The following is a 26,116-nucleotide window of genomic DNA, read 5'->3' on the forward strand; positions in this document are numbered from 1 at the left end:
TGATAATTGAAAATACACTGAAAATATAACTTCCTAACGGCGTTTGCCGAAACCGGTCCGTTTTGGCATTTTCAGATATGGCGGGAGCCTTGAAACTTCATTTTCAAAGGAAACATTCTGATTACTGCGCTACTACAGTTCTGCTAGAATACTGAAGTAAAACATATATTGATAAACATTTTCAGAGGATTAATATCGGGATTAGCGATTAAGGTTAAGGATTAGATTTGTTAACATGTTTCACGTCAAGTCATATACCTCACATGAAGTAAGACATAGTATTGCAGGCTCGCACAAAGTAACAAATTAAATATTTTCTCGAATTCGAATTTTTGAATTAAATGTCTAGAAAGTGGCTTGTCAATTTTAGCTTTTATAAATTCCAAATGTTTATATGATGATCCAGAGATTAGGAATGCGAATTTCGAGTAGATTTCCTCTTCCAATTCTGTGCGCTTTCATATTTGTTTTTGCACTGATCGTGATATGGTTCCAAAGATTATCTAGCACGACAGCAATCATCCATGAAAACAGCGATGAAAATGTGAGAAGCTTCAACTTCAAGGATGCTGATGAGGTATTAAACGATTGTGTCGTTGTGATGAATGATCAATTTTATAGTGAAAATGTTCGAGATTTTATTGTCGATTACTTTGGTCGGCTTTAGTCTTAAGATGCTTTGCCACGTCTGATTCAAAAAATTAATAATGAATTTTGTAAACAATGCCTGAAATTCCGTTAAAAATTAATTTAATTTTCATTTGTCAGTGTCGCAAGTCCCACCAAAAAAGGCAGGGTTTAACTTATTATTTGATTAAACTGCCCTAGTACATTCTCCCAGGTGGGGGAATTAAATATTTCCTGCATACATAGTATTTTAGAACCTAGGTACGCTATAAGTACACTCACACCAGGCTAAGATTAAGTTTTGTGCAGTTTAATTCTACCTGAGATTGCATTGTTCATGATTTGACCACATCTCCCCTGGTCAAGCAAAGCTACATCCTATTTTGTTTAAAAGAATTGACTTTGGTCACTTCTGATTAAATGGCCATCGAGTGATAGGGCCAAGTGATACAAACTATATAATTATGTTTAAATTTTTATAATCACATTTGTTCATTATTTTTTTATCTGTGGTAGATTTTTAGACAGTGTATTGGTACAGACATCACACTTGATAATTTGCATGAAATTTTGAATAAATGGAGTAACACAAGAACAGTGAATTGCAGGTATGAACATGCAACTGCCTGATAAGGCTACCTTTGATCTAAAATGATCTAAGGTGATCTAGGGATCTAAAGTGATCAGGGGCCGATTGTATGAAAGCTGGATAATGCTATCCACCGGATAGTAGTTTTTTCAATGGCTTCATTAAAAAAACAGCTGTTGTTATAGAAATAACTTTGATTAAAGTTCATTTCTTTTCCCTGCGTCGAAGCAACCTAATTATCTCTTGAAATACTTTATTTTAGTCTCAAATTTATGTCAGAGCTATTAAGTTCTCATAACTAAACATAATCACAAAATTTCAACTTGTTTCATAAATAATAATAATAGATAGAATCAATTAAATACCACAGAGTGGATTTCTATTTTGCAACCCTCCCAGAGTGTCTGAACCAATGTTTTCTTGAATTTTAGGTCAGCGTACGACCAATTTTCACACTTATTTTATTTCCGCAAGAGTGACACAGAAGTTGTTTTGTCAGAAACATTTTCTCAAACGGTAAATTTTTTCAAATTGTAATGGTTGCTTGCACATTGGACAAGCTTTGAACCAGAATAATAATTCTGTACTGATGGAAAGAGCATTATTTACTAAAATACCAAAGTTTAGTCTTAAAATGTTGAATATATTATCTTTAAAATTTGCAGATTTTGTTTGTTTTTGAATTAGAATTGAAAGATTTGCACTAGGTACTGATTTTTGAATGATATTTCTAGGTGTCGAAATGGTTTAATGGCAATAAAGACCTTTTAGAAAAGACAAAACACCAGGTAAGGTCGACTTTGGGCAAATTGTATTATCAGTATTGGACTCTAATTTGTATTGAAAGCTTTTTCGATTTTTCATGCCATGGAATATTGAAACTTTGATCGAACCTTTCATTTAGTTTATCTTGGTGATGATGAACAAGTTTACAAAAGATGCAACCCTGATAAATCCTTTGCGAAACAAGAGGCCTGGTTTTGCTGGTGGACCTGATGTGGACAAGTAGTAAGTATAACCAGCAGAGCAACTTCAAAGGGCAACTTCATAGTCCTTACCAGACTGAGAGGATATTAAGTATAAAATATTTACTGACCTCTGACTGGTATATTTCCCACATTACTACTGATGTGCGTTTGAAAAATTATGTGTATGAAAGAATATGAGTAGCTATAATTATATACACAGACAAAAAACACAAACTTTAAGCCATACAACTACCAAATTACCCCGGCAAAATTACCCCGTATTTCAATTGTATTTATTTATTTATTTTAGCGTGAATCAGCTAGTTGACAAGAGCAAAGAAAGTTGCGACTTTTGTAATTATCGAAGGTAAGCACTGAGGAAGTAATTGCATGCTTTCTTTTGAACTTTGACGGAGCGAAAATTCACCTTGATGGAAAATGTATCCTAACACGCGGGAATGTTGCGAGAGTTAAGGAAGGCGCGCGAAACACGAGCCGAAATATACATTACAAATACAGGGTGTATAAAAAAATTCGAATCCAACTTTGACAAGCTGCTGTGTATAAAATACTAAAGTAAACGATATAATTTTTATATGGCAACAAAGATTAGCTTATTTAGTTTACGATTATACCGTTCTTATATCGACACGACCAAAACTGGCCGAGTTATCGTTGCCCGAAAAATTGTTGCTCGAAATAAATTTTTCCGCCGATGGGAATTCGAAATGAGACCTTCAGACAAAAGAAAATGCAAATTTAATTAATGAGGCATTGTGTTCTTCAAACTTCTATCGTTGAACATTGAATAAGCAGAATTTTTGCGATAAATTTGCGTTTTAGTTTTCAGTAATGATTAGATTTTAAAGCCCTTTGGGACTAAATTTTCAATAAAACAAACGTCCAGTTCCCATCGGCGGAAAGTGGTGATTTTTATGAACATTTTTTGTCGAACCAGTACTTCTTAATTTTTCAACTAAATTACACGTACAACGTGTCATTTGAAAGAGAAATAAATGAACTTAACAATGGCGTAAAAATCAACCAAATTTGTCAAATATATTTTGCATTATTACACGCAAAATTTCGATTCGAATTTTTTTTATACACCCTGTATATTTCGCAAACTTGAGCGTCCTGCAACAAAGCGTTTGTTCATACTCGCCAAATAACGGGTGACCCTTATCGTCTGGATCTTAGCCGTGACGTGTGTTTACACAAGGAAAATCTACTAGTTCAAAGCTGGGTCGGGTCTATACTCATGTAAGCTATTGCTATCGATTGCTTGTGCACATGTATATTTAACGAAGCAATGTTTCAAATAACAAGTTAGCTTTTTTTTATTTCCTAAAGTGAATGAAATTTTTATTTGCTGAAGCGGATATAAGAGGACGTTTTACTATTCGGCGTGCAAGCAAATTTTGAATAAAGTGAGTCTTGTTTCCGAGGGGACAAAAATTAGGCGTAATTTTCCCGTATATTTTGCAGTTGAAAAAACTAAAAATACCCGTGTTTTCAAATACCCCACTAAAAGAACAAAATTGCAGGTGTTAATTGGTGCGAACAAAACGCATAACTTTGTTTAGGAGGGGAAAATGAAATGGAAAACCAATGGAACAATCGAATTTGTCATTCAGAAGTGCGTCATTTTATCCTACCTATCGACTAATAATATAGATGCACCACCAATGCACAACGTATAACAAAAAATATAGAATCGTGACTCTATTAGAGTATATAGAATCGTTTTGACTGCTAAATTATGAATGACTGCCACCTTCCATGCAGCTGTGCGTGCAGAAAACCCTTTGGCTTTGCATATTCGGCTTTCATCAGACAGTAGACCATTTTTTATCTGGATGCACACCTATATTCGAAATCATTTGCTTCCTTCTGACACGAGAAGATTGTAGCTGTGTGTGGCCAGTCATTGCAGCCTGCGTACGTGACCTTGTGTATTTCCTTGGCCTTGCTATTTTGTTCTAAGTGCAGGAAGCGCGAACGGCAGGTGGACGGTAGCATCTATTTCGTGATACAGTATAGGATTATTCTGACTTGGGCCGCGTAAATCCTGCATAACGAAGGAAGTGTACCGTGGACAAATTGGGTGAAAAATGTGCAGCCAACGAGGTTTTTTTCTCTTTACATTAAGCGCTTTGGTCACTTTAGCCTTGACAATCTGGTCAGTTTTTTGCATCACGTTTATCATCTTCCGCGATGGCGTCGATTATGCAAGCATTATGATTTCAGGAAGCTTGCCTGCTTTTATAATTATGAATTGTCTGGCCATTAATGTGCAGTTTGGAGTTTGTGTCTTGAGAGAATACCAAAATAATGCATCATGTCTTTGGCGTTTCGCATTTTGGTACTATTCCTTTTTTCCCCTTTTTTACACAATATGTATGGAATTTGGTCTGAATCTTAAAAGTTTCGAAAACGTAAACTATGCATTTTGTTGGCTTTCTCCGCTGGCGCTTTTGTTGCATATTCATATCACAGAGGATGAACGCGGTCTGCTACCATTTTGCCCGGCGATGATAGATATCTTGGATTGCATTGAGATGCTCACATCAAAATTAACGACAGCAAACCCAGCAAGGATTCAAGTTACGATCTGTTTGGCTGCTTTAATGTTCTACCTTTCTTCCGTCTTTGAAATATATCATTTCAGGTATCCAAGTAAAACCGTCCTTTCCGAACGAATAGTTGCGTTTGTTCAATTATTTTTTTGCTTAATGTTCCTGGTTTTTCGCTTGGTGTTGTTTGCGTACAATCACCAAGAATTAATCTTCGTTTTCAAGATCATTATAAGGTTGTACATCCATTACAAACATTTGTGCAAACCCCAACCTCATACAACATAATTATAACATATAACATTATGACATGCAGAAGGAAACTTTGCAATTGAATCAGTCTTTGTTTGCTTCACCTTCAACAGAGACGACCGGAAAAATTTATTGTGCAGCATTCAACTGCCAAGAAATTTACTGAGTGGAACTTTTTTTTGGAGTTTTGCTATGCACAAAAAATTTGTATCTCATTCGATCATTAATGTTTATATCCGCGCCTTTAAACGTTTAGTAAACTTAGTTTAGAAAATGGTGTAAGAACGACATCAAAGTAATTTTGTTCTGATGCAATATACTGCATTTGATATCAGGCATCATTCCCGGCGCATTATACTATCATATATATACATTTGTTTTTTTTAGACTTGCTTAGCATACTAAGCTACATAGGTGTGTATATATAAAGGTATAACATAGTTCATTCGTATACCGTATAGTGTGGTAGAACAACTATCTAGAGAATTATACCAACATGCACTTGTCGAAGTTTTAAAATTTTTGAAAACTCAATGGTTTGAAGAGTAATTTATAATTTAATGTGAGATATCCCGTGGTCTTGACGGGAGCAAGGCTTAGTATAAAATTTAAATATTTAAAACGGGGCTCATTATACAAAGGAGGCATGATAATAAACAATCCTTTAATTCCTCAGAGCTCGAAGCTATTTCTGAAGTTTCCTCATGCAGAAGCTATTTTGAAGCTAACTACACAAGTGTAGTGCCCAATACGATTTTTGATCTCTGCTTAAACATCATTGCCATGTATGTTCTCACTTGATCGACTTGATAATTGAGTCCATGTCCTGAAAACCAGGCTGTCCAATCCGTGCACCGAACCATGCGCATGCTCCGTGACGTTCTGCCACTTCCTGATATACGAATTTCAGCTGAGTGTACATATCTCACGAACGGCTGGTATTCCATCAAATTATGGGAATATTCTTCGTGTAAATTCGAGATGATTATGGAGAAGTATACCATGAGGACGAAAAGTGATTTTTTTCCTATAATGTTAAGCATTTTGCACACTACCGCCTCGACAGTCTGGTCAATTCATTGCTTCGCTTTTACAATCGTCAGCGTTGGCATTAATTATGTCAGTATAATAATTTCAGTAAGCATGTTTGTTTTTAGCTTTATTTTTTTTCTGGCGTATTTAGCGCAAATTCGAACTTCCGTCGAATTTCAATTCGGACACCGTAAATCATGGCATCGAGAACTTTTGTTGTGTTCCCTGTTACCCGTTTTCTACGCGCTCTGGATTAGTTGTACAAACTTCATTCTGAAACCGGTTCAGTTGGATCATAGAATTATTTCAGTTTTCAGAATTACAAATAACATATTCATCTGGCTTTCCCCTCTACAGTTTCTGGTGCATATTTATATCACAAAGGATAAACGCGGTCTGTTACCATTTTGCCCGGCGATAATAGATATCTTGGATTGCATTGAGATGCTCACATCAAAAACATCTCCTACAAACCCCGTGTGGGTTGAAACAACGATTTGTCTAGCATTTCTGGTGTTCTACATTTCTTCAATCTTGGAAATATATCATCTCAGATATCCTGAAATTTCTAGTGAATCCATCCTTTCCGAACAACGAATTGGACTGGCTCAACTTGTGTTTAGTTCTATGTTCCTGGCTCTTCGTTTGGTGTTGTTTGCGTACAACCCACAAGAATTTATTCTCGTCGTCAAGACCGTTTTAAGAGTGTACATTCACTACAAACATTTGTCAAACCCTCAGCTTTATAATTATTCAAGAATGCTGTCGAAACGTACCTCGGAATCTAGCGATACATCATACTCATCTCATAGTCAGTTAACAGAATTTGAAGAGCGCACGGATGAAGAAATATATATGGAATGAATTAGCACTTGATGCGCTTTACATTCGAGATAGACACACACAACAAACATACATCACAGCCGGAGAACTTTTCATTTAGGCAAATCGTATTTACTTTTACGCTATTAATGGCGAAACAATTAACTACTTTCCGAGCCACTGCATGAGCTAATAACTTCATTGTAATTTTGTAATATAAACATGCAAGAGAAAATATTTCTGATCTTGATGTGGAAACTGTACCTTGTTTTAATTAACGTTTAGAACTTATTTAATATAAAGTTCAATAGGTCGTATCTTAGAAGCATTGGTACTATATTTGTTAATCATTGGTGCAAAATAATATAGTTGGGCCACACGAAAAAGCTTTTTTCCTGAAATATATTAATTACTGCATGCAGTATCACTAATAACATAACTGTATATAAATGTATATCGTTTATAGGTAAGCTTCACGTCATTTGTATGGCATAGTGCATGGCCGAATGTAGTTGTGCAAACAAAGATTATAATTCAGTTTGTAGATTGCTATGATATTTGATTACTGAAATTTCTCCACGCTGATTGGTTGTCGTTCAAGACTTTGTAACACGATATTTACCAGTGACCGGTTGCATGAAGGCTGTATAGCGCTAAATCCACTGGATAGTTAATTTTCAACCGTATTGCATGTAATTACAGTTTACCCGCGTTAAAACATCAGCTATTCCATATTGAAAATGCCTGGAAATCAATAATATTACTGCTTTGAAGCTGACAATTTTTGAAAAGGATCACAAAAAGTTGAAAGATGAAAAGTTACACCGATCAATGGGCAATTTTAGAGCCAGTTGGAAATAAACCGGATATCGCAATTAGTTTTTGTTCAATCGGCCTCTCGACGTTTTAAAGTTACATGGAAACTGAAAAAAAGTCGATATTTTTCCAGATATTTTGCGGGCAGTTTATTGTCTGATCAGTTCCATTCTTTGGAGGAACTATTTTTATTCAGCTCATGCCAGTATGGCGTAGAGCAAAATTTCGTGCAAATTCACTGTCTTTGGATATATCAAAAACTTTGAGAATGCTTTTGTTTTCAGACAGTCGGGGATGGATAGTTTTGGTTATCTGGAGTCAAAACATTCTGTGACTAGTAAGTAAGGACAAGAGCCAATCAAACTGCGTGTTTGACGTCATTATGAGAAAGGACTATTGACAATCGTATTTTTTTAGTCGCTAACACGTTTAAAATCGAAAGATTTCATGGTCTGGCCTTGTGGAAACATCACAGTCCTTTGGAGTTCAACGAGGATCAGGTAATACTTGAATGATAAGTTTCCATGTTGATAATTCACCCCCCCGCCCCAAAAAAAACGCCGCTAATCAAGGCTGCTAAAAAACAACGATTTGGATATATATGTAGTAATTAGTATTTTTACAGTTTTTAGACCTTATGGAATTATCTCAAAAATGGTATGTATATTATAGTGACTCTTGTTTGTCTTTCCAAAGCGGTACTATACTTTATCTTTTGCGTCGTCTCCCACGTCATGATACTCTCTCGTTAAATTCGAGCTTGATGCTTGGAGTCGCTTACTGCAATTCATGAAAATTATCCTCTCTTGGTTGCCGCTGGATAAAAATCATTTGGAAAAGTGTACTTTTCTCATTTTATTGCAGGTTTAGAAAATGTTTTGAAGTGGACAAATCCTTCACACTGCCAAGTTTGCTGTGGGATATTTTACCAAAGGCAAGCGCCAGCCAAATACACCCTCACGCACACATGTTCGTATCAAAAGATTTCTATTTTTGTAAGTATTTTATTTGGTGAATTTAGTATTATCCTGTTCATTTGACACTGGATTGCATAGTCTCTGTCTTAGAGGGTTGTTGTATGGAAGTAGTCTATCCAGTGTAAAGTTTTAATATCAGTACCTAATTTATTTATTACTTGTTTTTCATCTCAGCTGGATGGGAGAAAATATTCAGAGCAGCAAACGAGTATAGAACGACTGAAAGTCGAAGTTATTTTAGCGATCTTGTTAAGGTAATTTCGTAGGAGATAGTTGTTTTGTATTAAGTGAAATCACATACGCCAGGCATTTATAGTCTAGTTATAACCTAGTATAAGTCTTTTATTTGTTAGATTCATACAATTCTTCAGTTGAATATAACGTATGGGGACGCAGTGGCCTATGTGTCTATAGTAAGTTCAATAGACTGAATAAAACCTTGGGTTCAGATCTGGGTGAACTTTCATGTATCGTTGCTTCAAACGAGAACCAGAGTTGCATGAGGTTTGAAAAGCGAGAGTTTATTTGAGAGTTTCATTCCGTTTAACACTATGTAATTCTATTCTAAATATTTTTTCTGTTTAGACTCCGAGCGTGTCCAACGAGGTGGTCATTCTGAGCAAGCGACCAGGAAATGATCTTTTTAAACTGTTTTATAGAATAATGAAAGGTAATTTGACTCTACCACGCCATTATCCGTACATTGTGCACTCGATTCTAAAACATGCATTCCTTTATTCTTCGGCAGCATTCGTGAAGTTAAAGCTGTACGCCATCACCGCGGGCGCTGTTTTCCCCCCACTGGTATGATAAATACGATATCATTTTCGACCCCCCTGCCCTCGCCGTACCCGTTAACTTCGTTTACTTATTAAGGAACCCACCGACTCAAGGAGAGATGTTCCTTGCATAATAAGGATTGTTAATCGTGGCGCTGTCGACAAGTGAGTTTTAGTTACATGACGTTTAGTTGTTTACCGCTGAACCAAGGATAACTGCTTCGTATTCATTGAAAAACATTTCTATTCTAGGATGCGTTCAGATATTAGCTCGATGGAATTATTCGGGGTAGGTGCTTTACGCGACACATTCCTATTTTTACAATGTAAGCAGAAATGATGGCAGCCTCTTTGACTTAAAATGTCTCATACAGACTAGCCGCAATAATCTTGCAGGGGCTATACACATCCACACAGTATATTTCTCAACAAAACCCAGGGCTTGTTCGGTTCAATTTGCGAGGTTTTTCTAAGTTCACATTTCCCTTTTTATGCAGAGCGGTAACATCAATGTGGACTTTTGGGACTTTAGGAAAAAGCTTCTTGAGAATCTTGAAAAGTAAACTAGCAGGTATATATTAAAAACTTCAATCCATATTTCAGTAGATTTCATTACCTTTATTGAAGATAGAACGACTTCATATCATCCCGTTTTCATAACATATTATCCGGATATGTTCTGTATTGCTTGTTTCCTATCTGTCGCATGACAGTAGAATTTTCTTTTCTCTAGTTCTGAGACCGAGAACATGCAGTCAGTCCATTGCCATGACACAGTTAGAACACTGCACACTGATGTCGGTGAGTCGAACAGGCAGCTTGCGATCAAAAGTACGGAAGCGAGCCGACGAAAAAATAATCAATACACAAATCAACCAACAATCGAATTTAAAAATTATTTGGCCTCATCAAACGAGGCTATATGTAGGATGGATTTTTATTGGGTACAAACTTGTACAATATACACAATACGCAGGACTGGTGGGCTTGATAATTAGCCATCTGACGTATGAAATGTAGTCTGTTATTGATAAACCTGCACACTGCATTAGCTTTTGTTGATTTTCTGCCGGATGTTGCGAATATTCGCATATTCAGGGTATTCCAATTGGCGATCAATATTTTCCAATATTGCGATCAATATTTCCAATATTACGATCAATATTTTCCAATATTGCAATCAATATTTTCCAATATTGCGATCAATATTTTCCATTTAAATATTGCCATCAATGTTTTCCAATATTACGATCAATATTTTCCAACATTGGGATCAATATTTTCCAATATTGCCGATCAATATTGCAAAATTCATTAGCTAATTGCTATTGCAAGTTGCAATCGAAGCCCGCAAGTTCCCTTTCATGTTGCAAGTTGCAACCGCCAATTACTGAATTAGAACTAAAGTTGCAATCATAATAAACCATCGTTTCTATAAACTATACTAACATGAATTTCATCTCGTTGTTTAAATACAGCTTAAGTGAGTTAATAATTCAAACTCCAAAACAGTACGAAGACAAAGTCTTCAGGGACTAAATGTCAAACGTTATTCTTCGAATATTTTAATATGCAGCGAATATTTGCAGTCGACAAAGCTTTGAATTGACATTTGTTTTATCAAAATTCAAATTTAGACTTTGAAAACCCATTGTGACTGTGTGATAGCTTTTTATAGTTGGTTATGTCTTTGCAGAACGACATATCAAGCTCATATAGCCTACGAATAAATTGCAAACTGCATCCTTTTAACACAGCAAATACGGAATAAACAGAATACACACCTACCTGTTTAAAAGACTTGGCATAGCTTATATAGATTCTAGATTGTTCCTCCTTCATCTCTTAGTCTTAAACTGCATCTGCGTCGATAAAAACATCGATATTTGTGCTTATAAACAAATAAATCTGCTCATTTTGCTTCGTGAAATGTTTTTACAACTGAAATAGTTCGCAAATTCGCAAAATGACAGTTAAATAATTTGCTGACGTTCTCAATAAAATACAAACTTCCTGTCTTAGCCAATCAGGACGTAGCTATTGGACGTTGCTGATTACCAGTCTTTACTCGTTAAAATTTCGCGGAATAGTACTTTTATTTTACATAATTTGACAGAGTATAAATGCGACAATAGAATTTAATCTTGATTAATTTACGAAATTCAATTTATATATCTATACATGCGCACACATATATCTTTAAAAACATGATACACATTGGTTGCCGTTTCTACAGATCATTGCAAACATCTATTCCTAGAAATCCGTCTTGCACTGCTTCAAATGCCGATTCAAATGACAGCACTTGTCGATAATACGTTCTGATGTTTCGTTGAACGCTTGCTTGCGCTTTCTTGTACTTTTTGGCATTTAGTACTTTGTCGATCAAATATCGCATCCAAAGAACATTTGAGTATGGTTTATAAATCTCCCAGTTGTTGCTAAAAAAATCAAATTTCGTATATTCAAAATAATGCAAAGAACTGATCTCAAAATAAGACCTGGATAGCGCATCTCGGCGGTCATATTGGCAGCCATCTACTATGGTGTTGATAGGAACTGAACCTGAGAAACTTTGACAGCGTAATTTTACTAACCCATTTGTTTTCTTCATAAGTCTGTAGACCTGAAATTGAAAGTCGCCTTTCCCGTTGAATATGTCGGGATCTTTGGAAAGGTCGCAAAATACCGTTACTCCATCTATAAGTGTAAATAAAACGACTGAATTTTTAGATTTTCAAACCATTTCAAAGGCAATGTTTTTGCATGGGCTAAACTGTTGCTGTATACCTTTTGCGAGTCTTGACAATGTGAAATCGATGATGCTGACAAAAACACCAGCGCTATCGACGGAGATATCATTTCCACATAACTTGTAGTGAACTGTCTTGCATTTTGTTCTTTTGATAAGCACGTTACCCCAGTGCAAATCGCGGTGCTCAAACGTCAGCGATTTCTCAGCAACACTGAGAGACAATGCAACTTGTTGTAAGACACTCAACGCCTCTTGAAACGACTTGAATTCGAAGCGTTCCAGGTCTTCGCCTCCATCAATAAACTCGAAGACAACGAAGTATTGGTCCGATTGGTACATATCTGTGCAAAATGGTAGTAAATATTGAGGTAAAAATTTCATTTAGAAAAAATAGTTTGACCTGCGCCAGATCTGTGTGTACAATATTAGAAGGATTAATCTGGGGGATCGGAAAAATGGCGGGAAAAGACTTTCGCCTACCGGGTCGTTCGTTTTCACAGATATGGCCGTTTTTCCAGCTGTCCCATTCTTGCAATAATTTTTTCGGGTAACAGTCTTGAACGAGCATCACCCTAAATCAATCGCGAATGAAATGTCGTGCATATTTGAAACTGAAAACTTTGTAACTGAATCTGGGCTTGCAACCTTTGAATTTCTGATGCAATTTAGTTTGATTCCAAAAAGAATTGCCTTGTCATGTTGTCCTTAAAAAAGACAATAGCCTTTCGCATGAAATTTTTACTAAACAGTAGACTTTACCTCTTAACTTTTATGAAATTTGAGCAAGCGTTGGCACTGCAATCGTCCTGAATCGAGAAAGAAGCAGATGAAGAATTTTAAAATGACATATTGTTTGCAATCTTATATAAAATATATCCGGTAAAATGGTTGGTGAAAAGAAGAAATCTCGCGAAAAGGTAAAACTTACCTCGTCAAAATCACCAAGTTTACTAAGTTCTCTGAAAAAAAACACAGAAAAGGTTCTGTCATGTATATTTTGTTTGAGTTTTACAGGAACTTAAATTCTTTTCAAATTTTTTGAGGCAGTGTTTTGATACAGCATATGATGGGACAGACTAGTTTTTCTAATTGTGTACATGCATTTTTCTACTTTGACGTAAAGATACAAAGTTCATGGAATCTTTTATTTTGGCTACACGTCAATAATATCACATTTACTTTGAAATCACGATTTCAGGAATCATCTCTTCAAACGACTTCTGGGGTTCGTCGTTTACTGGAAAATCCCCTTCAACTGGAATAATCTAGAAAAACAGTGGACAAAAAGTGGATGTAATCAATGCAATTCAAAAAGAGGATAAACTGACTTTGGCCCGGTTTGTAGGACACATATGACACAGAAAACAAGATTTCAGACAACATTGTCATTGTTAATTGTACGAGCCGAAAGATTTTGTTTTATATCATGATATAACAAATTTTCTTAAAACTATAAATGAACCTTCAAAGCAGCATCTTCAACACCATAATTAAACTTGAAAACCTCTCCGTAAGTCCCCTCACCGACTTTAACACAGTTTTCCAGAACTCTAAATTAAGAAATACATGTGAGAGTCAAGTCCGTGGCGAATGTAAACGAACGGCTTGTTTACATTTTGAACTTCTATTCTTTTCGAAATAGCCTACGTTATGTTGTCTGAATATCTTAAAACATTTAGGTTCGTTATGCCTTCAAATGAATATGAACTATAATGTTTTTGATGAGAAAAATTCGAGACACGCAAAATTTGGGCAACATTTTTATTTGAAGACCTCACATTGTGATGAGAAGAAACGATGCGCAGAACGGACTGTACTTCCACTTTAAGATATCGTATTTTTAAATATATATATATGGTCATAATTTTAGAAGGTTTGCATGTTACTTCACCAACGGTTCACGCACCTTTTCGATAGTATTTCATGGAATTTCAATGCTCTATTTTGACCGCATTGTTGGAGGATTTTTTCGAAGGAGCTTAATGGCCTTTTTTTCGGACGCTGCCGACTGAAACTTCCTGGCGTTAGAGCGTCCTGTAATACCATATAAAATGCATTCACTGATTATGAATTCGTTGGACGAAAGATTACATACGAAAGATCGCACATACTACAAATATAAATAGATATTCTCACCGCAAATGTAGAGCAGTTGGCATTCTTTTCTTGAATCTCTTCAATCCCTTCGCTGTTCGCAGGCGTGTGGGTTTCATACTTGGGGTGTGCTTTTCCCACCTCTTTCACATTGGTTTCGATATTGGCCGCATTTGAGGATTGTTTCAGACCGTCTTTTTTACTCAGATAAACTTTCGCATCAAGTAAACGAAACTCTCGAAATTTCTTTGCCAAAGGTAAGTCTTCGTCCGCCGAAATTTCTTCGTTTTGTCTAGACTGGAAATTAGTTGAAATCTCGCATTCAGATTCAAATGAAGTGTGTTTTACTTTGCCCGAAATACTTTTTCGGCTATTCATGTCCGAATGTCTGAGAATTCTATCAGAGGAAACCTCATTTAGAATTTCTTCATTTAGGGATAAGCATTTTATCCCATCGGAGATATTTAGAATATCATTGCTTGAAAGTTTTTGTAATTTTATTTCCATCTCTAATTCGTTTCTTGTTGTGGAATCCGATAATTCACTTGTCAAACTCGAATTAGCAATGCTTAATTTAGCATCGCTCTGATTGGCTGTGCTGCATCTTGATTCGCTCTGATTGGCTGTGTTACACCGTGATTCACTCTCATTGGCCAAGTCTTCATAATCTATGTTGCTGGTATCAGAGAACAAGCTAGGACTGTCAAACTGGCTGGTTTTGGCGTCTGATGGTGATTCTGTGAGAAGAGGACTGATGGTTGGCAGTCTTCGCCGTCTGACGGTGACGCGTGAATTCCCGCTGTATGGGGTTGAGTGACCAGGTCGAGCATTCTCTTTCCCTTTGGACGAAATATCCACGGTTTGTGATGATATATTCTCACTGAATAAACACATTAGAAAGTACTTAACATCAAAATTAACCGATTATTTCTACCGAGAAATAGCATTATTACAAATTGGCTCCTTTGTCTATATTGTCCAGCAGACCAGCACAGACGAGACGAGTCACAAGCGAATATTTAACAGCCTTATACAATGTGATAGACTATAATACAAACTACAAACTTGTGCTATTTAAACAGGCATTGATCTGTGTATTATAAAGTGAAGCGACATCGCCGACATGTTATATAAAGTAAGAACACAGTCACAGCTCGCTGATAGTAATCTTACCATAATATAGATCCATCGCTTATTGAGCTTTCTGAGCTAGTTGAGATCCAAAGATCGCTCTTAATTACACGATGTTTAAATCTCCCGTAAGTCTTTATCTTTTTAAACTCCATAACTTCGCTTCGAATGTTGATATTTTGTTTGTTTTGATTTTTGGCGCGCTAGAATGTTGAAATGCTGATTGTTCGGAACGAACGTCGTGTGATGTCGTAAGAGCTCGGATATCGTTCGGAAATGATCGTGACTGTTCGCGCGGATTTCTCTTATTATTTTACCGCGTGTAGTTTACTACAGTTTGAGAACAAAAATTTTTGCCGCTTTTTGACTGAAAATGTTGGTTTTATTCAAAACGTCCGTCGGGTACGCTATTTCCAAGGTATGAAGTGAACTGTTTAACATTTGTGACCCTTTTTTACCATCCAAAGTAGTCAAATTCCTAAACATTTTTTCAATAATGTTTAGGGCCCAATCTTTGGTATAAAAATTGGCAAGATGCACACTTTATGTTCTGGCAAAGTCTGTTTTGCCAGTGGAGTGCTTTTGCCGTACATTATGCACATTAGTCTACTATTTATCTATCCAGCAAGCCATAGTTCAGAGGAGTAAATAGAAAAATACTAAATTAGAATTATTAGTGTCCTGATGATCTCTTTTGATGATTTACTCTTATTGCTTCACAGAAAAGAATGCCTCATCAAGCTTGGCAGAATGTCACTTGATCCACAAAAGGACCTCATGTGATCACTGTGTGGGACCCTTCCTCATCAGATGAAAATTGCTCCCGAAACTTGCTTGTTTTGTAAACTTTGCCACCATAATCATAGTATCTGTGGAAATCTGTGGATGGACAAGTGGCATGTGTCAATGAATGTCATCTTATGCTGATTTTTTGTCATCTGCGATAAATGGTAGACAAGGATTGTGAAAACAACAATTACTATTGGAAAATCTAAACTAATCAATTACATTAGCACTGTTTGAGCACAAATATTATGGCTGTAACCTACCAAGTTATTGATGGATTAACTATTGACGGATTACCTTTTTTATTCAATAAAAAAGATTAAATATTTTCTTAATTCAAACAGTATTCAATATGTTAAAGCTAATTTTAATCTATAGTTTGCAATGTTCGTGCTTAAATTTACATCATCAAACCTGCATTCAACAATTTTCTCAAAACTCCACCTTAAGATCACCTGTTATGTATAAAGATTTGTGCACAGGAGAATGATGGGATATAAATCAACTTTCTGAAATTTGATTGGACATCCAATCAATATTCTTCAATTTCTGCAATTTCTGTTATCTATACATTCTATACATGTTGTAACATGAAGTATTTCACATAACATCTCATTCCGACATTTCGTCCATTTAATTTTGAAATTAAAATAACTTCTCGGCTGCTTGTTTTAAATCGGAGGAGAAATTTGTTTATTTTTATTGAAGGGAATGTACAAGATGATCTTTTAAAAAGGAATTTGTGTAAAATGGCTGGTAAGTTATATTTTCTACGAAGATAGTATAAACCATTTCATTTGGGTAGGATGACTATCGTTTGTAAATATATAAATATTTTCAAATTCCTTTGACTTGCATATGCCAATCTTTGGCATATAGTGAACAAGTGGCATTAATCGAAGGCCCACATGTGTAGGAAAGAGATTTTAACTGAAACTTTTTATTATAAAAATGTACACCTAAAAACTATCACTTGAACACAATTTAGGCAGGAATGCTTAGGTCTGTGGTCTTGTATTGGGGGGTCCAAGGGGATGCTGGTCAGCTACCAGCCATGGGGTAGGATGTGAATATATGTTCAAAATATTCTGAGAATCATATGATATGGTGTTGCTTGGTTTGTCGAAGCCTCGGGTATAGGACTCCAAGCTCTCAAGTTCACCAAAATTTCCTGACGATGACTATGTTATGATTCCTCTCATTATATAAACTAGAGTAGAGACGATACTGATTGATTACACCAAAATAATTATAATTGGCACTGGTACCGAAACCTGCATTTCCAACGGTAAACAAAATGTTTGATCACTCTAATATTTGCAGAGGAAGATCCAGACAGCAGTGTCGCAAGGGCTAGGCACAGACAGAAACGTGGCCTGCTGAAATTATACTATGGGGTCGGAGAGGAGCCTGGAGAGACTCCGGTTAATCCTTGCGATATTAATGGGGCTCATTTTAAACCTGATGATTACATGGAGAAACTACTGAAAGAGAAAAGTCTCACTGAGCTCATGGACAAAGAAACCGATATTACAAAACGTAAGGACTGTAAAACACTTGAAATTCTTATTATATTCAGTTTATTTATATAATTCAGTGACCTAATGTAGCTGATAATTTTAACCTGAGTTTATGTCAGTCCAGTGAATTTAATGTAGATCAGTGATTTATGTTAATCCAGTCAATATAGTTCAGTGTTTCATGTAACTGTAGAAAAGCTAGATTATCAAAATTAGTAACCAATGTACTTTTATTATTCTAAAATAGCCTCCATTGCAATTCAGTGGATTCAAGGGAGATCAGTGGCTAATGCCTAATGTAGTTATGCTAGATTATCTTTATATTAATCCAGTTTATATATATAAAGCAGATGAATGGTTGATGAGCTGTGTAATTTATTAATCCAGTTAAATAAGTTAGATCAGTTACATGAGTAAATTTTGTAATGCTGGGTCAACCTGATATCAATCCAGTCGGTGCAGATATAAGGCCAAATTAATTGGATTACTTGTATATCAATCCAGTTAAATCCATGAGCTCACCTTACTTCAGAAATACTCGATCACCTTGAAATCAATCCAGTCATTGCAGAGATCATTGACTTGTACATATCTTCTGGGCCACTTTTATGTTCATACAGTTAATTTCACAGTAGATCAGTGGCTAACAGGCTTTGGTAGAAAAGTGAGGTTGTGGTACCCCGGTTCTCTACAGGTGTGGGTGCTGCCATCCTCCTCTAACCTACCTCCCTGAGGCTTTCCTTTTTTTCCCAAACTCTTTTCATCACCCCTGACACGTACACTGATGAGCTCTATAGAATGGTCACTTTGACCAACACAATTCCAGGAAAGAATGTTAGCAACTATGTATCTGCAATTTTACCAAATCTAGAAATCAAATCTTTGGACAGCGAAATGCAGACGTTGGTTTACGAAAATTACAATAAATTCATCAGCGCTACGGACACGATTCGCAAGGTGCGTCAACTGTTTTCTTTCAACAACCAATCCAAAAGAAAAACGCAAAAACAGACTTTTAGCAAATTATTGCGATGGCTAGTTAAGGTCTTTCAATCACATTTTGAGCTAATTTTTATCCACGTGATAAGATTAAGTATTTTGGCTCCAAACTTGGTAATTTCACTGTAATTTTAGTATCAGGTTATTTTCAAAATTTTCGCTTGCTTGCCAAGATATAAAACTAGTGTACGGTGCAATTTTTCTATTGTGGCATTTAGTTAGATGGAAAAAGCACGTTTTTGACTGCATCCGTTTGTGATATTGCGATTTTTCGATGAAAACAACAATTCAGCGTTTGAGCCCTATTTGAGGAAATAAAAGAATTGACGAAGTGTTGTTTGGACATATTGCAGATGAAAAATGATTTCAAGAAAATGGAGGAAGAGATGGATAATTTGTCAATAAAAATGTCCGCGATTACAGCATTTAACGACAAAATAAGCAACACATTGCAAGACAAACGCCTGCAGATTACCAAGTTATCAGGCGTTCATGCGTTGTTAAGAAAGGTTGGTGTTGTATCATCTGTAATAAACTTGAAGTTTAGTTGAAGTTTGTCAAGCGAGCGCTTCATCAACTGTCGGCACTTTGTCGAATGAAAACAAGAGTTGCATTAGTGTTAACGAGATGCTCCCATGTTTATATTCCCGTGAAAACTCTCAGTTCAAATCGTGATAGTTAATTCATGAGATTTGGCAAAGAAGAATTGTGTTTGTGCTACTTCTTGTTCGATTATCGGCTTCAAAAATAGTTTATAATTTTCGTTCCAGTTGCAATTCTTATTTGAACTTCCGTCCAGACTTAAAAAATGTGTGGAAATGAAGCATTACTCCCTGGCTGTCAGGTAAAACATGATGTATAACAATTTGCTTGTTATTTTTATTTTTGATACAGTAGAAGTTGTACAGGTTTTCTTTTCCATTCCCACCAGGTACTACACGAAGGCTCGCGACGTTTTACATCAATACCAACATATGCCTTCATTCCGTGACATTCAGCAAGATTGCGAAGTTATTGTTAAAGATCTTAGAAATTGTTTGAAAGATCACTTCAGAGATCCAAAGGTGGGCTTGCCTTGATAATCTTATCAGTAAAATAACCAGGCCGACTTACGTGTCATGTATTTTGGATGATTTTCTCCGGGTGCAAAGTACCTGAAATTATACATACACGTTCGACAAGTTGTGAATGACAATTTAGAATGTCTGACAATTTATATTTTGAAAATTTTACTTTTTCTTGTCAGTCGACTCCTAAACAACTCACAGAATGTGTTGACTTGCTGCTCCAGTTGAAGGAACCACCAAATGAACTATGTGATGAATATCTTGCACAGTAAGCCTGTTAACTTTCAATTAGCCAACTTTCTGTAAACATTTCTCCCGCAAGATTTACTTGCAAAGAACTATACATATTACCAAGATTCATCCTCACAACCATGCACATCTTATTCAAATTCTATAGATAAGTTTGTTGTTTTCTTATTTCAGTGCAAAAGAAAGGCTTGATGAAAATCTACTGGAATTGAAAAATCAGGTAAACTTTGATAAAAAAAAATCACATGCTAGTTTATCGTACATGCAGAAAGATCGAGGCTTGAGATTTGCGATTTTGCCAGCACATTTATCCTGCCTCAGTGCGATATCAAAGAGTTGAATTAAATATGTGTTTAGGTCGATTTAAAAGAGGATAAATCTCACCTAGGCTCGTATGATGGTAAGTGAATGTTTACATCAGAGATTGTTGATATCCGTGGTGGATTGATATGCAGCAAGTATTAAATGAGGTTGAACCGATTATGAATAATTATCAAGCCGAAGTTTGAAGCATTTGGCCTCGATTTAGAACGACAAACTGAGACTTTATACTATTTCAAATCATCTGACTGAAAACCGCACTTAATACTTGTTTTTGTTTTGCAGATAGTGTCCAAACCGACGCCAGCTCTGATGTCACAAGTCATGGGATCATGGTGAGCGATTTCAACAGGCACAAAAATTTTTGTTATACGCCCTCAAACTAGAAAATAAAAATCGTCAGAATCTAGGTAAACAAAGATGCTAACTGCTTGGTGAACAAGGGCATCTAGCAAAGGTCTTGGATACAGTAGACTGAGTAAAATATATCCATGCAATATTCTGTGCTGATCTTTGTTGTACTTTGTGTATAGGATATCTTGGAGTTCACGGACCACGGATGTAACAATTTTCTCAGCAATATATCTCTCGTCATTGCTTCTTACAATGAATTATTTAGTAACAGAAATTATGGACAGTAAGTTTTGTTTTGGAAGAAAATTGTGACAAAAGTTGTCGCATCTGTATATAGTATGTTAATACATTTGTGGATGGTAGCTAGATGAAAGATTTTGAAAACACATTGAATTTGCAGTGAAAATGTGCATTTTTTCATTTCAAACTTTCTTGTTTATATCAAAAGAAATTTTATCTTAGGGTTTTGTTCCCCAATAAACTGACCTTGGAAGTTCTGTTTCTGCATGATTATAACTTTGGAACATCGCCTAATTGTGTGTGTTTGTTTACCGATGTTTTTGTTTATAGCGATGATGAGAAGCAAAACATGGACGCCATTGCTCGAGAGAAGATAGTCACATTTGTTTTGACGCTGATGGGGGAATATTTTAAGATCGTTGAAGATCGCTTGGAACTTGAGGTAACAAGACAGTCTTTTTGTTGTGAATTTTCTAATGTATTGATGATGACCATCAAGAATGGTCTCATGTTCTCTTGGAAACACTATTTACAAGACAATTTAAAACAGAAAGTAATATCTAATTACTAATTTCGCGAAGAAATAGCGAAATAACATCAAACAAGGATGTATTTCGAACATTTTCTTTCTTTTTAGAATGCCCATGGCGATGATCAAATCTTGGTTAGGTCATTGGATCGATTCCATCGAAGACTTCAAGCCGTTGAAAAATTAATGCCCGAGTTGGGAGTTTTAAGGTTCGTACGAAAGTTTTGGCGCCAAATTTCCCGCCATTTTTGAGTTGCTCATCTCCGAAACCATCTGCCAACGTCTCTTCGCAACCAATCACTCCCACGTGCCCATATTTTCTTAAATACACACATTTTTAGATGCACGACATTGCTGAATTATAACGTCGTACTAATTTGTCATAATAACCCTGTTATACAGGTCTGGCGGGAATATTATCACCAGAACTGCTCACAAAAGGGTGCAGTTTTATACTCAAAGTCTACAACGGCAGTTTGCTGGTAAGTTTGTGTAGAGTTATATTATAAAATCGACGATTTTGAATCAAAACTGTTGTATGTTTTGTTGTAAAATGTATTCGAATTTATATCAATCATGTTTTCAATAAGTTTTCTTCGATCTGATTTAATCCAGCGTCCTTAACTGATCTGAGACAAACATTGGCTGCTCCAAAACATCAAAACAACGCCGAAAAAAACGAGACGTTAGCTGAACTTCGTTCAAATTTCCACACAGCTATCATTGGACAAGTTAAAACAGCTTTGAACAACCTAAAGGTCGGTGAAAGTCAGACACCTAACGTCTTGTCAACTATAGTTTCGAATATAAATGTTATTGTTTATATTTTAGTCGTTTATCGGTACAGACATCACCTTTGCTGTTCGTCCGTACTTTCGAGGTCCGTTCTGTTCTGACGATATTCGCCAAAGCCTCGTTGTTAGTCATATCAAACAGATTCTCAGTTCTGCCCAGGTATAAGAGTGTTTGTTCTGGCTTGAAGTTGAAGGAGAAAAATAACTTTACCACCGTTGCCTTGTGATACGATTTATAAGCTCATGCTCTGGGAAGCAATGATATACATGTAATTTGGCTTATCAAAGAAAAAATGGACTCTTAAATGTTTATTAGTGACTTGCTGTTTAGGACTGTGCAAGTCTTTTGTGTGTGTTTTCAGGCGTTCTGCGATAACGTTCGTGAGAAAACAATGCATGCTCCACCATCCCTCGTGTTGTTGTTGTCGAGATTGTGTTTGGATTTCCACGAGTCTTCTGTCGACTATCTAGTGAGTGATATTTTAGTGTGAAATGTGAAATAGGAATGATGATGTTCATGTGTGTTTTTTGTCTTCTTCCATTAGTTATCATTGACAGACCAGCAGTTCCCGGTGGATGAAGAGCTGGGCAGGGGATCTGTCATTACCTCTGTGACTGAACTGACTGACTTGGCCAAGACAGCCTCTCAGGTAAATGGTGATTATATCGTGTATTTAAGTTCATATCTTCCCTCAACCCTCATCCTCTGTATGTGGACCCTCATTATCTCTCATCAACCCTCATCAAGTTTGATCGACCCCTCATAATCTCTCATCGTCCCTCATAAACCCTCACTCTCTCGTCAATCCTCATTATCTCTCATCAACCCTCATCAAGTCACCAATCTCTCATCGTCCCTCATAATCTGCATCAACTCTTCTTATTTGCTATGTTTTTCAGCACCTGATAAATCACTTCGTTAGAATTCAAGGCCTCACTGTTTCTCAGGTAAAGAAAGAAAGAGATTGTTCAAGTAGGATACCCATACATACAAACCACGATCTACACTGTAAGCACTTATTCTTTTCTTTAAAGATGATTCGTAAAAGTGTCGAAACTCGTGATTGGCTGAGCACGATCGAGCCACGCAATGTCCGCGCGGTAATGAAGCGGGTCGTGGAAGATATCACCGCCATCGACGCTGAGGTTGGATCACTCTATGAAGAGGGCTCAAGAAAAGCCCACAGCTCAGGTATGGCGAGAATTATTGAATTCGTATACTGTAGCTCCAAGAATGACTCAGAATCAGGCGTATAGTATTATGGAAGTATTCTAGACTATTTTGCAGTGTCAAGCACCAGTTGTGATCAACAGTATATGAAGTGTAATTTGGAAACATATTTGATCATAATCGCTCTTACACGTCGCATTTCCACATCTAGATTCTAGCAAGTGGACTTATAACCAGCAACGCAGCCAACAACGAGGTCAGTGGAGTTTCACACCAAGGTAAATTAGAATACGGGATATGTACCTAACAGTTAAGTTGCCACGATCAAGACACGAGGTTGGGATTTCAGGGGAGGGTGCAACTAGCTGTAGCGATGTAGGAATTGACAAGGGTGTCGCTGACCGTAATACAAAACTGGAGTCACACAAATACTTCTGCGCTATGCCAAGTAGTATAGGCGATGGTGTCCATTCCCGTTTTACGTTTTAGTACTGGGTATGATCAAAGTCTCTTGAGCAATATTCAGAAACTGTTCTCGGAAAAGATCGAGATATTTAGCGCGGTCGAGTTTTCCAAAGTCTCAATTTTAACTGGGATTATCAAAATCACGCTTAAGGTAGGTTTTGACTGACCTACATTTCCAGCAGTCCTAAATTTTTTCCAGATTTGCTCGAAGTGTACTTCGAATGGGTCTTTAAAAACATAAACCATTCTAAAAAATTCATTTGATTTAGACATTGCTGGAATGTGTCAGGTTGAGAATCTTCAGTAAATTTGGTTTACAGCAAGTGCAGGTGGACACTCATTATCTGCAAGTGTACCTCTGGAGATTTGTTTCCGATGAAAAGTAAGAGCTTTCTGCTGTGGTATCATTGTGTGGTAATGTGATGCATGGTATGATATTGTATGGTATGATATAGGTGTACTATACGGTATTGTATTGTATGGTATGATATAGGTATAGTGTATGGTATGGTATTGTATGGTATGGTATGATACAGTTATAGTATATGATATGGTATATAAGTATAGTATATGGTATGGTATTGTATGGTATACAGTATATGTGCCGTGATATCATGTGGTTAAGCATGTTTTTCAACGTCCAAACATATAGGCTGGTCCATGTAATGCTAGACGAAGTGGTCAACAGCACAGTTCACAGATGTGTTGAACCTGATCTGATGGAAAGTAGCGTAAGTACAGATCCAACTTCGTAAAAACACCAGAATACATCCTATCTGTTTATGCGTAGTCGTTTAAAGAATATTTTGTTTTTCCGCAGGTTGTCGAAGTTATATGTGACAGAGGCTAAAAGAAATATTTTGAAAGTCCAAACACGATGGGAAAGTATTCTTTATTCGCCTGTAAATCTACGCAAAACAATAGTACATTTGATTAAAAAGTTTCTTATAATTCGCTTTAGCGAGTCCTTTTTCGCTTGCTGGAGTCTAAACTTCATTGTTTATCAATATTCGCCGTCTAAATCTTATTACTCCGGCGTCAGCGACGGAGTTGAAAATTCACCCTGGTTTTGTTTTTGTTTTGTTTTTGTTGTTTTTTATTTTTCGTCGTCGCAAGTCTGAAATGGCGCGATACATTCTAGTATTTAGTATGTGTATGTAACCGTATTTATCTACGTCCCAGTCTTATCTCCCAAGAGTTGTGGTGCACAGCTTTGGCTAATTTTCCGATGTGCGATTCGATTTCGCTCGCATGATACGGCAATTCCTCCAGGAGGAACAAATAAACCGTTGTTTTCATGCTGTTCGATTAAGTTTAGATTGAATTGGGGTATGAATATATTTAATACATGTAGATTCTGGTCCTATTTTAATAATATCGCTGCTATTTCGCTGCTTCTTTCAAAGTTTTATCAGATGTTACTTGATCAGTTTATCTCCGCTCGAGCTTTCGGCCGTACTTGGGCCGGCTGTGGTCGATGTTGTCGGCCCCGACGAGGCAGTGTTTGAAGTGGTCGCTGGTGTCAGCAAATGTCTTAAAGGCATTACTTGTTGGGACGACATAATTTGGCACAATACGAAGCACAGAATGAGCTTCCGTGTGTCTTCGACTCGGTATATTGTTTGAACAAATACTGCGGGTGAAGTTTAAAAACAAGTTACGGCATAAAATGGTATAGAAAATATCAAATAAACAAAAATCGAAGCGCCGAGCAGCCATTATGAATCCACGCGAGTCGCCAGGAGACATCTCGTGGGGTACGAAATTTCCATCCCGAAGTTGAAAGGGCCAATTTTTGAAATGGATTGGGGACATTTTTAATTTCGAGGCTTTAAAGTTTTAAACGTTTTTTTGCCGCGCTGAAAGTCCAATATTAGCAATATTAGCTATTGATGAGACGATCCCACGGGCTATAATAACTGTAATAAGAATATGAATTCAGAAATTTTAAAAAAAGAATTCTGGCGTGGCTAAATTTTTGCCATTTGGAAATACCACTGAGGTATATAAAAATTCCCTGATGTTTTGAATATGTTTAAGTGTGCCAAAAATCATGTAGTGGTTAAGAGATGCAAGTGGTAAATCCACAGACCCTTGGTGTTGGCCTGTGGAGTGTCAAGAGAAGAAATTGGCGTGAAAAAAACTCATTTTTCGTTGTACATTATTGCACTTTCTTTGTTATGCTAATTAGAAATTTGCAGTT

At 36.5% G+C, this 26,116-nt stretch overlaps 3 protein-coding genes across 3 annotated transcripts; 2 read left to right on the plus strand and 1 right to left on the minus strand.

The window, feature by feature from the left end:
- The first annotated feature begins 298 nt into the window (after positions 1-298).
- On the plus strand, positions 299-10,634 carry LOC114540216. The gene is made up of 18 exons (XM_028560486.1): positions 299-577; positions 1,144-1,235; positions 1,648-1,732; positions 1,951-2,004; positions 2,121-2,224; positions 2,495-2,551; positions 7,967-8,019; positions 8,100-8,182; positions 8,308-8,339; positions 8,547-8,677; positions 8,834-8,913; positions 9,013-9,072; positions 9,245-9,329; positions 9,408-9,463; positions 9,536-9,603; positions 9,691-9,727; positions 9,936-10,009; positions 10,172-10,634. The coding sequence occupies exons 1-17, from the start codon at positions 395-397 to the stop codon at positions 9,999-10,001; spliced, it is 1,326 nt and encodes a 441-aa protein (XP_028416287.1). The 5' UTR covers positions 299-394; the 3' UTR covers positions 10,002-10,009; positions 10,172-10,634.
- Positions 10,635-11,627: 993 nt separating this feature from the next.
- LOC114540219 lies at positions 11,628-15,605 on the minus strand. Its single transcript, XM_028560489.1, has 11 exons — positions 15,461-15,605; positions 14,330-15,167; positions 14,100-14,227; positions 13,656-13,743; positions 13,373-13,458; positions 13,122-13,152; positions 12,953-12,999; positions 12,674-12,765; positions 12,229-12,534; positions 12,036-12,138; positions 11,628-11,879 (listed from the first exon to the last, which is right to left on the minus strand). The coding sequence occupies exons 1-11, from the start codon at positions 15,571-15,573 to the stop codon at positions 11,669-11,671; spliced, it is 2,043 nt and encodes a 680-aa protein (XP_028416290.1). The 5' UTR covers positions 15,574-15,605; the 3' UTR covers positions 11,628-11,668.
- Positions 15,606-16,933: 1,328 nt separating this feature from the next.
- LOC114540217 (vacuolar protein sorting-associated protein 51 homolog) lies at positions 16,934-24,858 on the plus strand. The gene is made up of 25 exons (XM_028560487.1): positions 16,934-16,960; positions 17,528-17,743; positions 18,596-18,681; positions 19,077-19,232; positions 19,494-19,567; positions 19,655-19,787; positions 19,970-20,058; positions 20,214-20,259; positions 20,397-20,439; positions 20,646-20,695; positions 20,894-20,978; positions 21,272-21,396; positions 21,592-21,692; positions 21,886-21,965; positions 22,099-22,241; positions 22,315-22,437; positions 22,640-22,747; positions 22,823-22,927; positions 23,178-23,225; positions 23,313-23,469; positions 23,660-23,726; positions 23,938-24,064; positions 24,183-24,295; positions 24,566-24,644; positions 24,734-24,858. The coding sequence occupies exons 1-25, from the start codon at positions 16,954-16,956 to the stop codon at positions 24,761-24,763; spliced, it is 2,391 nt and encodes a 796-aa protein (XP_028416288.1). The 5' UTR covers positions 16,934-16,953; the 3' UTR covers positions 24,764-24,858.
- Positions 24,859-26,116: the final 1,258 nt, after the last annotated feature.

The sequence above is a fragment of the Dendronephthya gigantea genome, unplaced genomic scaffold (genome assembly GCF_004324835.1).
Source record: "Dendronephthya gigantea isolate DGI-Jeju-01 unplaced genomic scaffold, DenGig_1.0 000225F, whole genome shotgun sequence".
In the NCBI taxonomy this organism is placed as follows: Eukaryota; Metazoa; Cnidaria; class Anthozoa; order Malacalcyonacea; family Nephtheidae; genus Dendronephthya; species Dendronephthya gigantea.

Excerpts from the sequence above, each read along its gene's own strand:
- LOC114540216 (XM_028560486.1), top strand. The coding sequence starts at position 395 with ATGATGATCCAGAGATTAGGAATGCGAATTTCGAGTAGATTTCCTCTT. Across the intron at positions 8,020-8,099 it reads GTCAAAACATTCTGTGACTA|TCGCTAACACGTTTAAAATC; the intron begins GTAAGTAAGGAC and ends GTATTTTTTTAG. Across the intron at positions 8,340-8,546 it reads ATGGAATTATCTCAAAAATG|GTTTAGAAAATGTTTTGAAG; the intron begins GTATGTATATTA and ends ATTTTATTGCAG.
- LOC114540219 (XM_028560489.1), bottom strand. The coding sequence starts at position 15,573 with ATGGAGTTTAAAAAGATAAAGACTTACGGGAGATTTAAACATCGTGTA. Across the intron at positions 13,459-13,655 it reads TTGAAGATGCTGCTTTGAAG|ATTATTCCAGTTGAAGGGGA; the intron begins GTTCATTTATAG and ends CTGTTTTTCTAG. Across the intron at positions 12,139-12,228 it reads ATTGTCAAGACTCGCAAAAG|ATGGAGTAACGGTATTTTGC; the intron begins GTATACAGCAAC and ends TTACACTTATAG.
- LOC114540217 (XM_028560487.1), top strand. Across the intron at positions 17,744-18,595 it reads AGAAACCGATATTACAAAAC|AAATCAAATCTTTGGACAGC; the intron begins GTAAGGACTGTA and ends TACCAAATCTAG. Across the intron at positions 22,928-23,177 it reads TGGCCAAGACAGCCTCTCAG|CACCTGATAAATCACTTCGT; the intron begins GTAAATGGTGAT and ends TATGTTTTTCAG.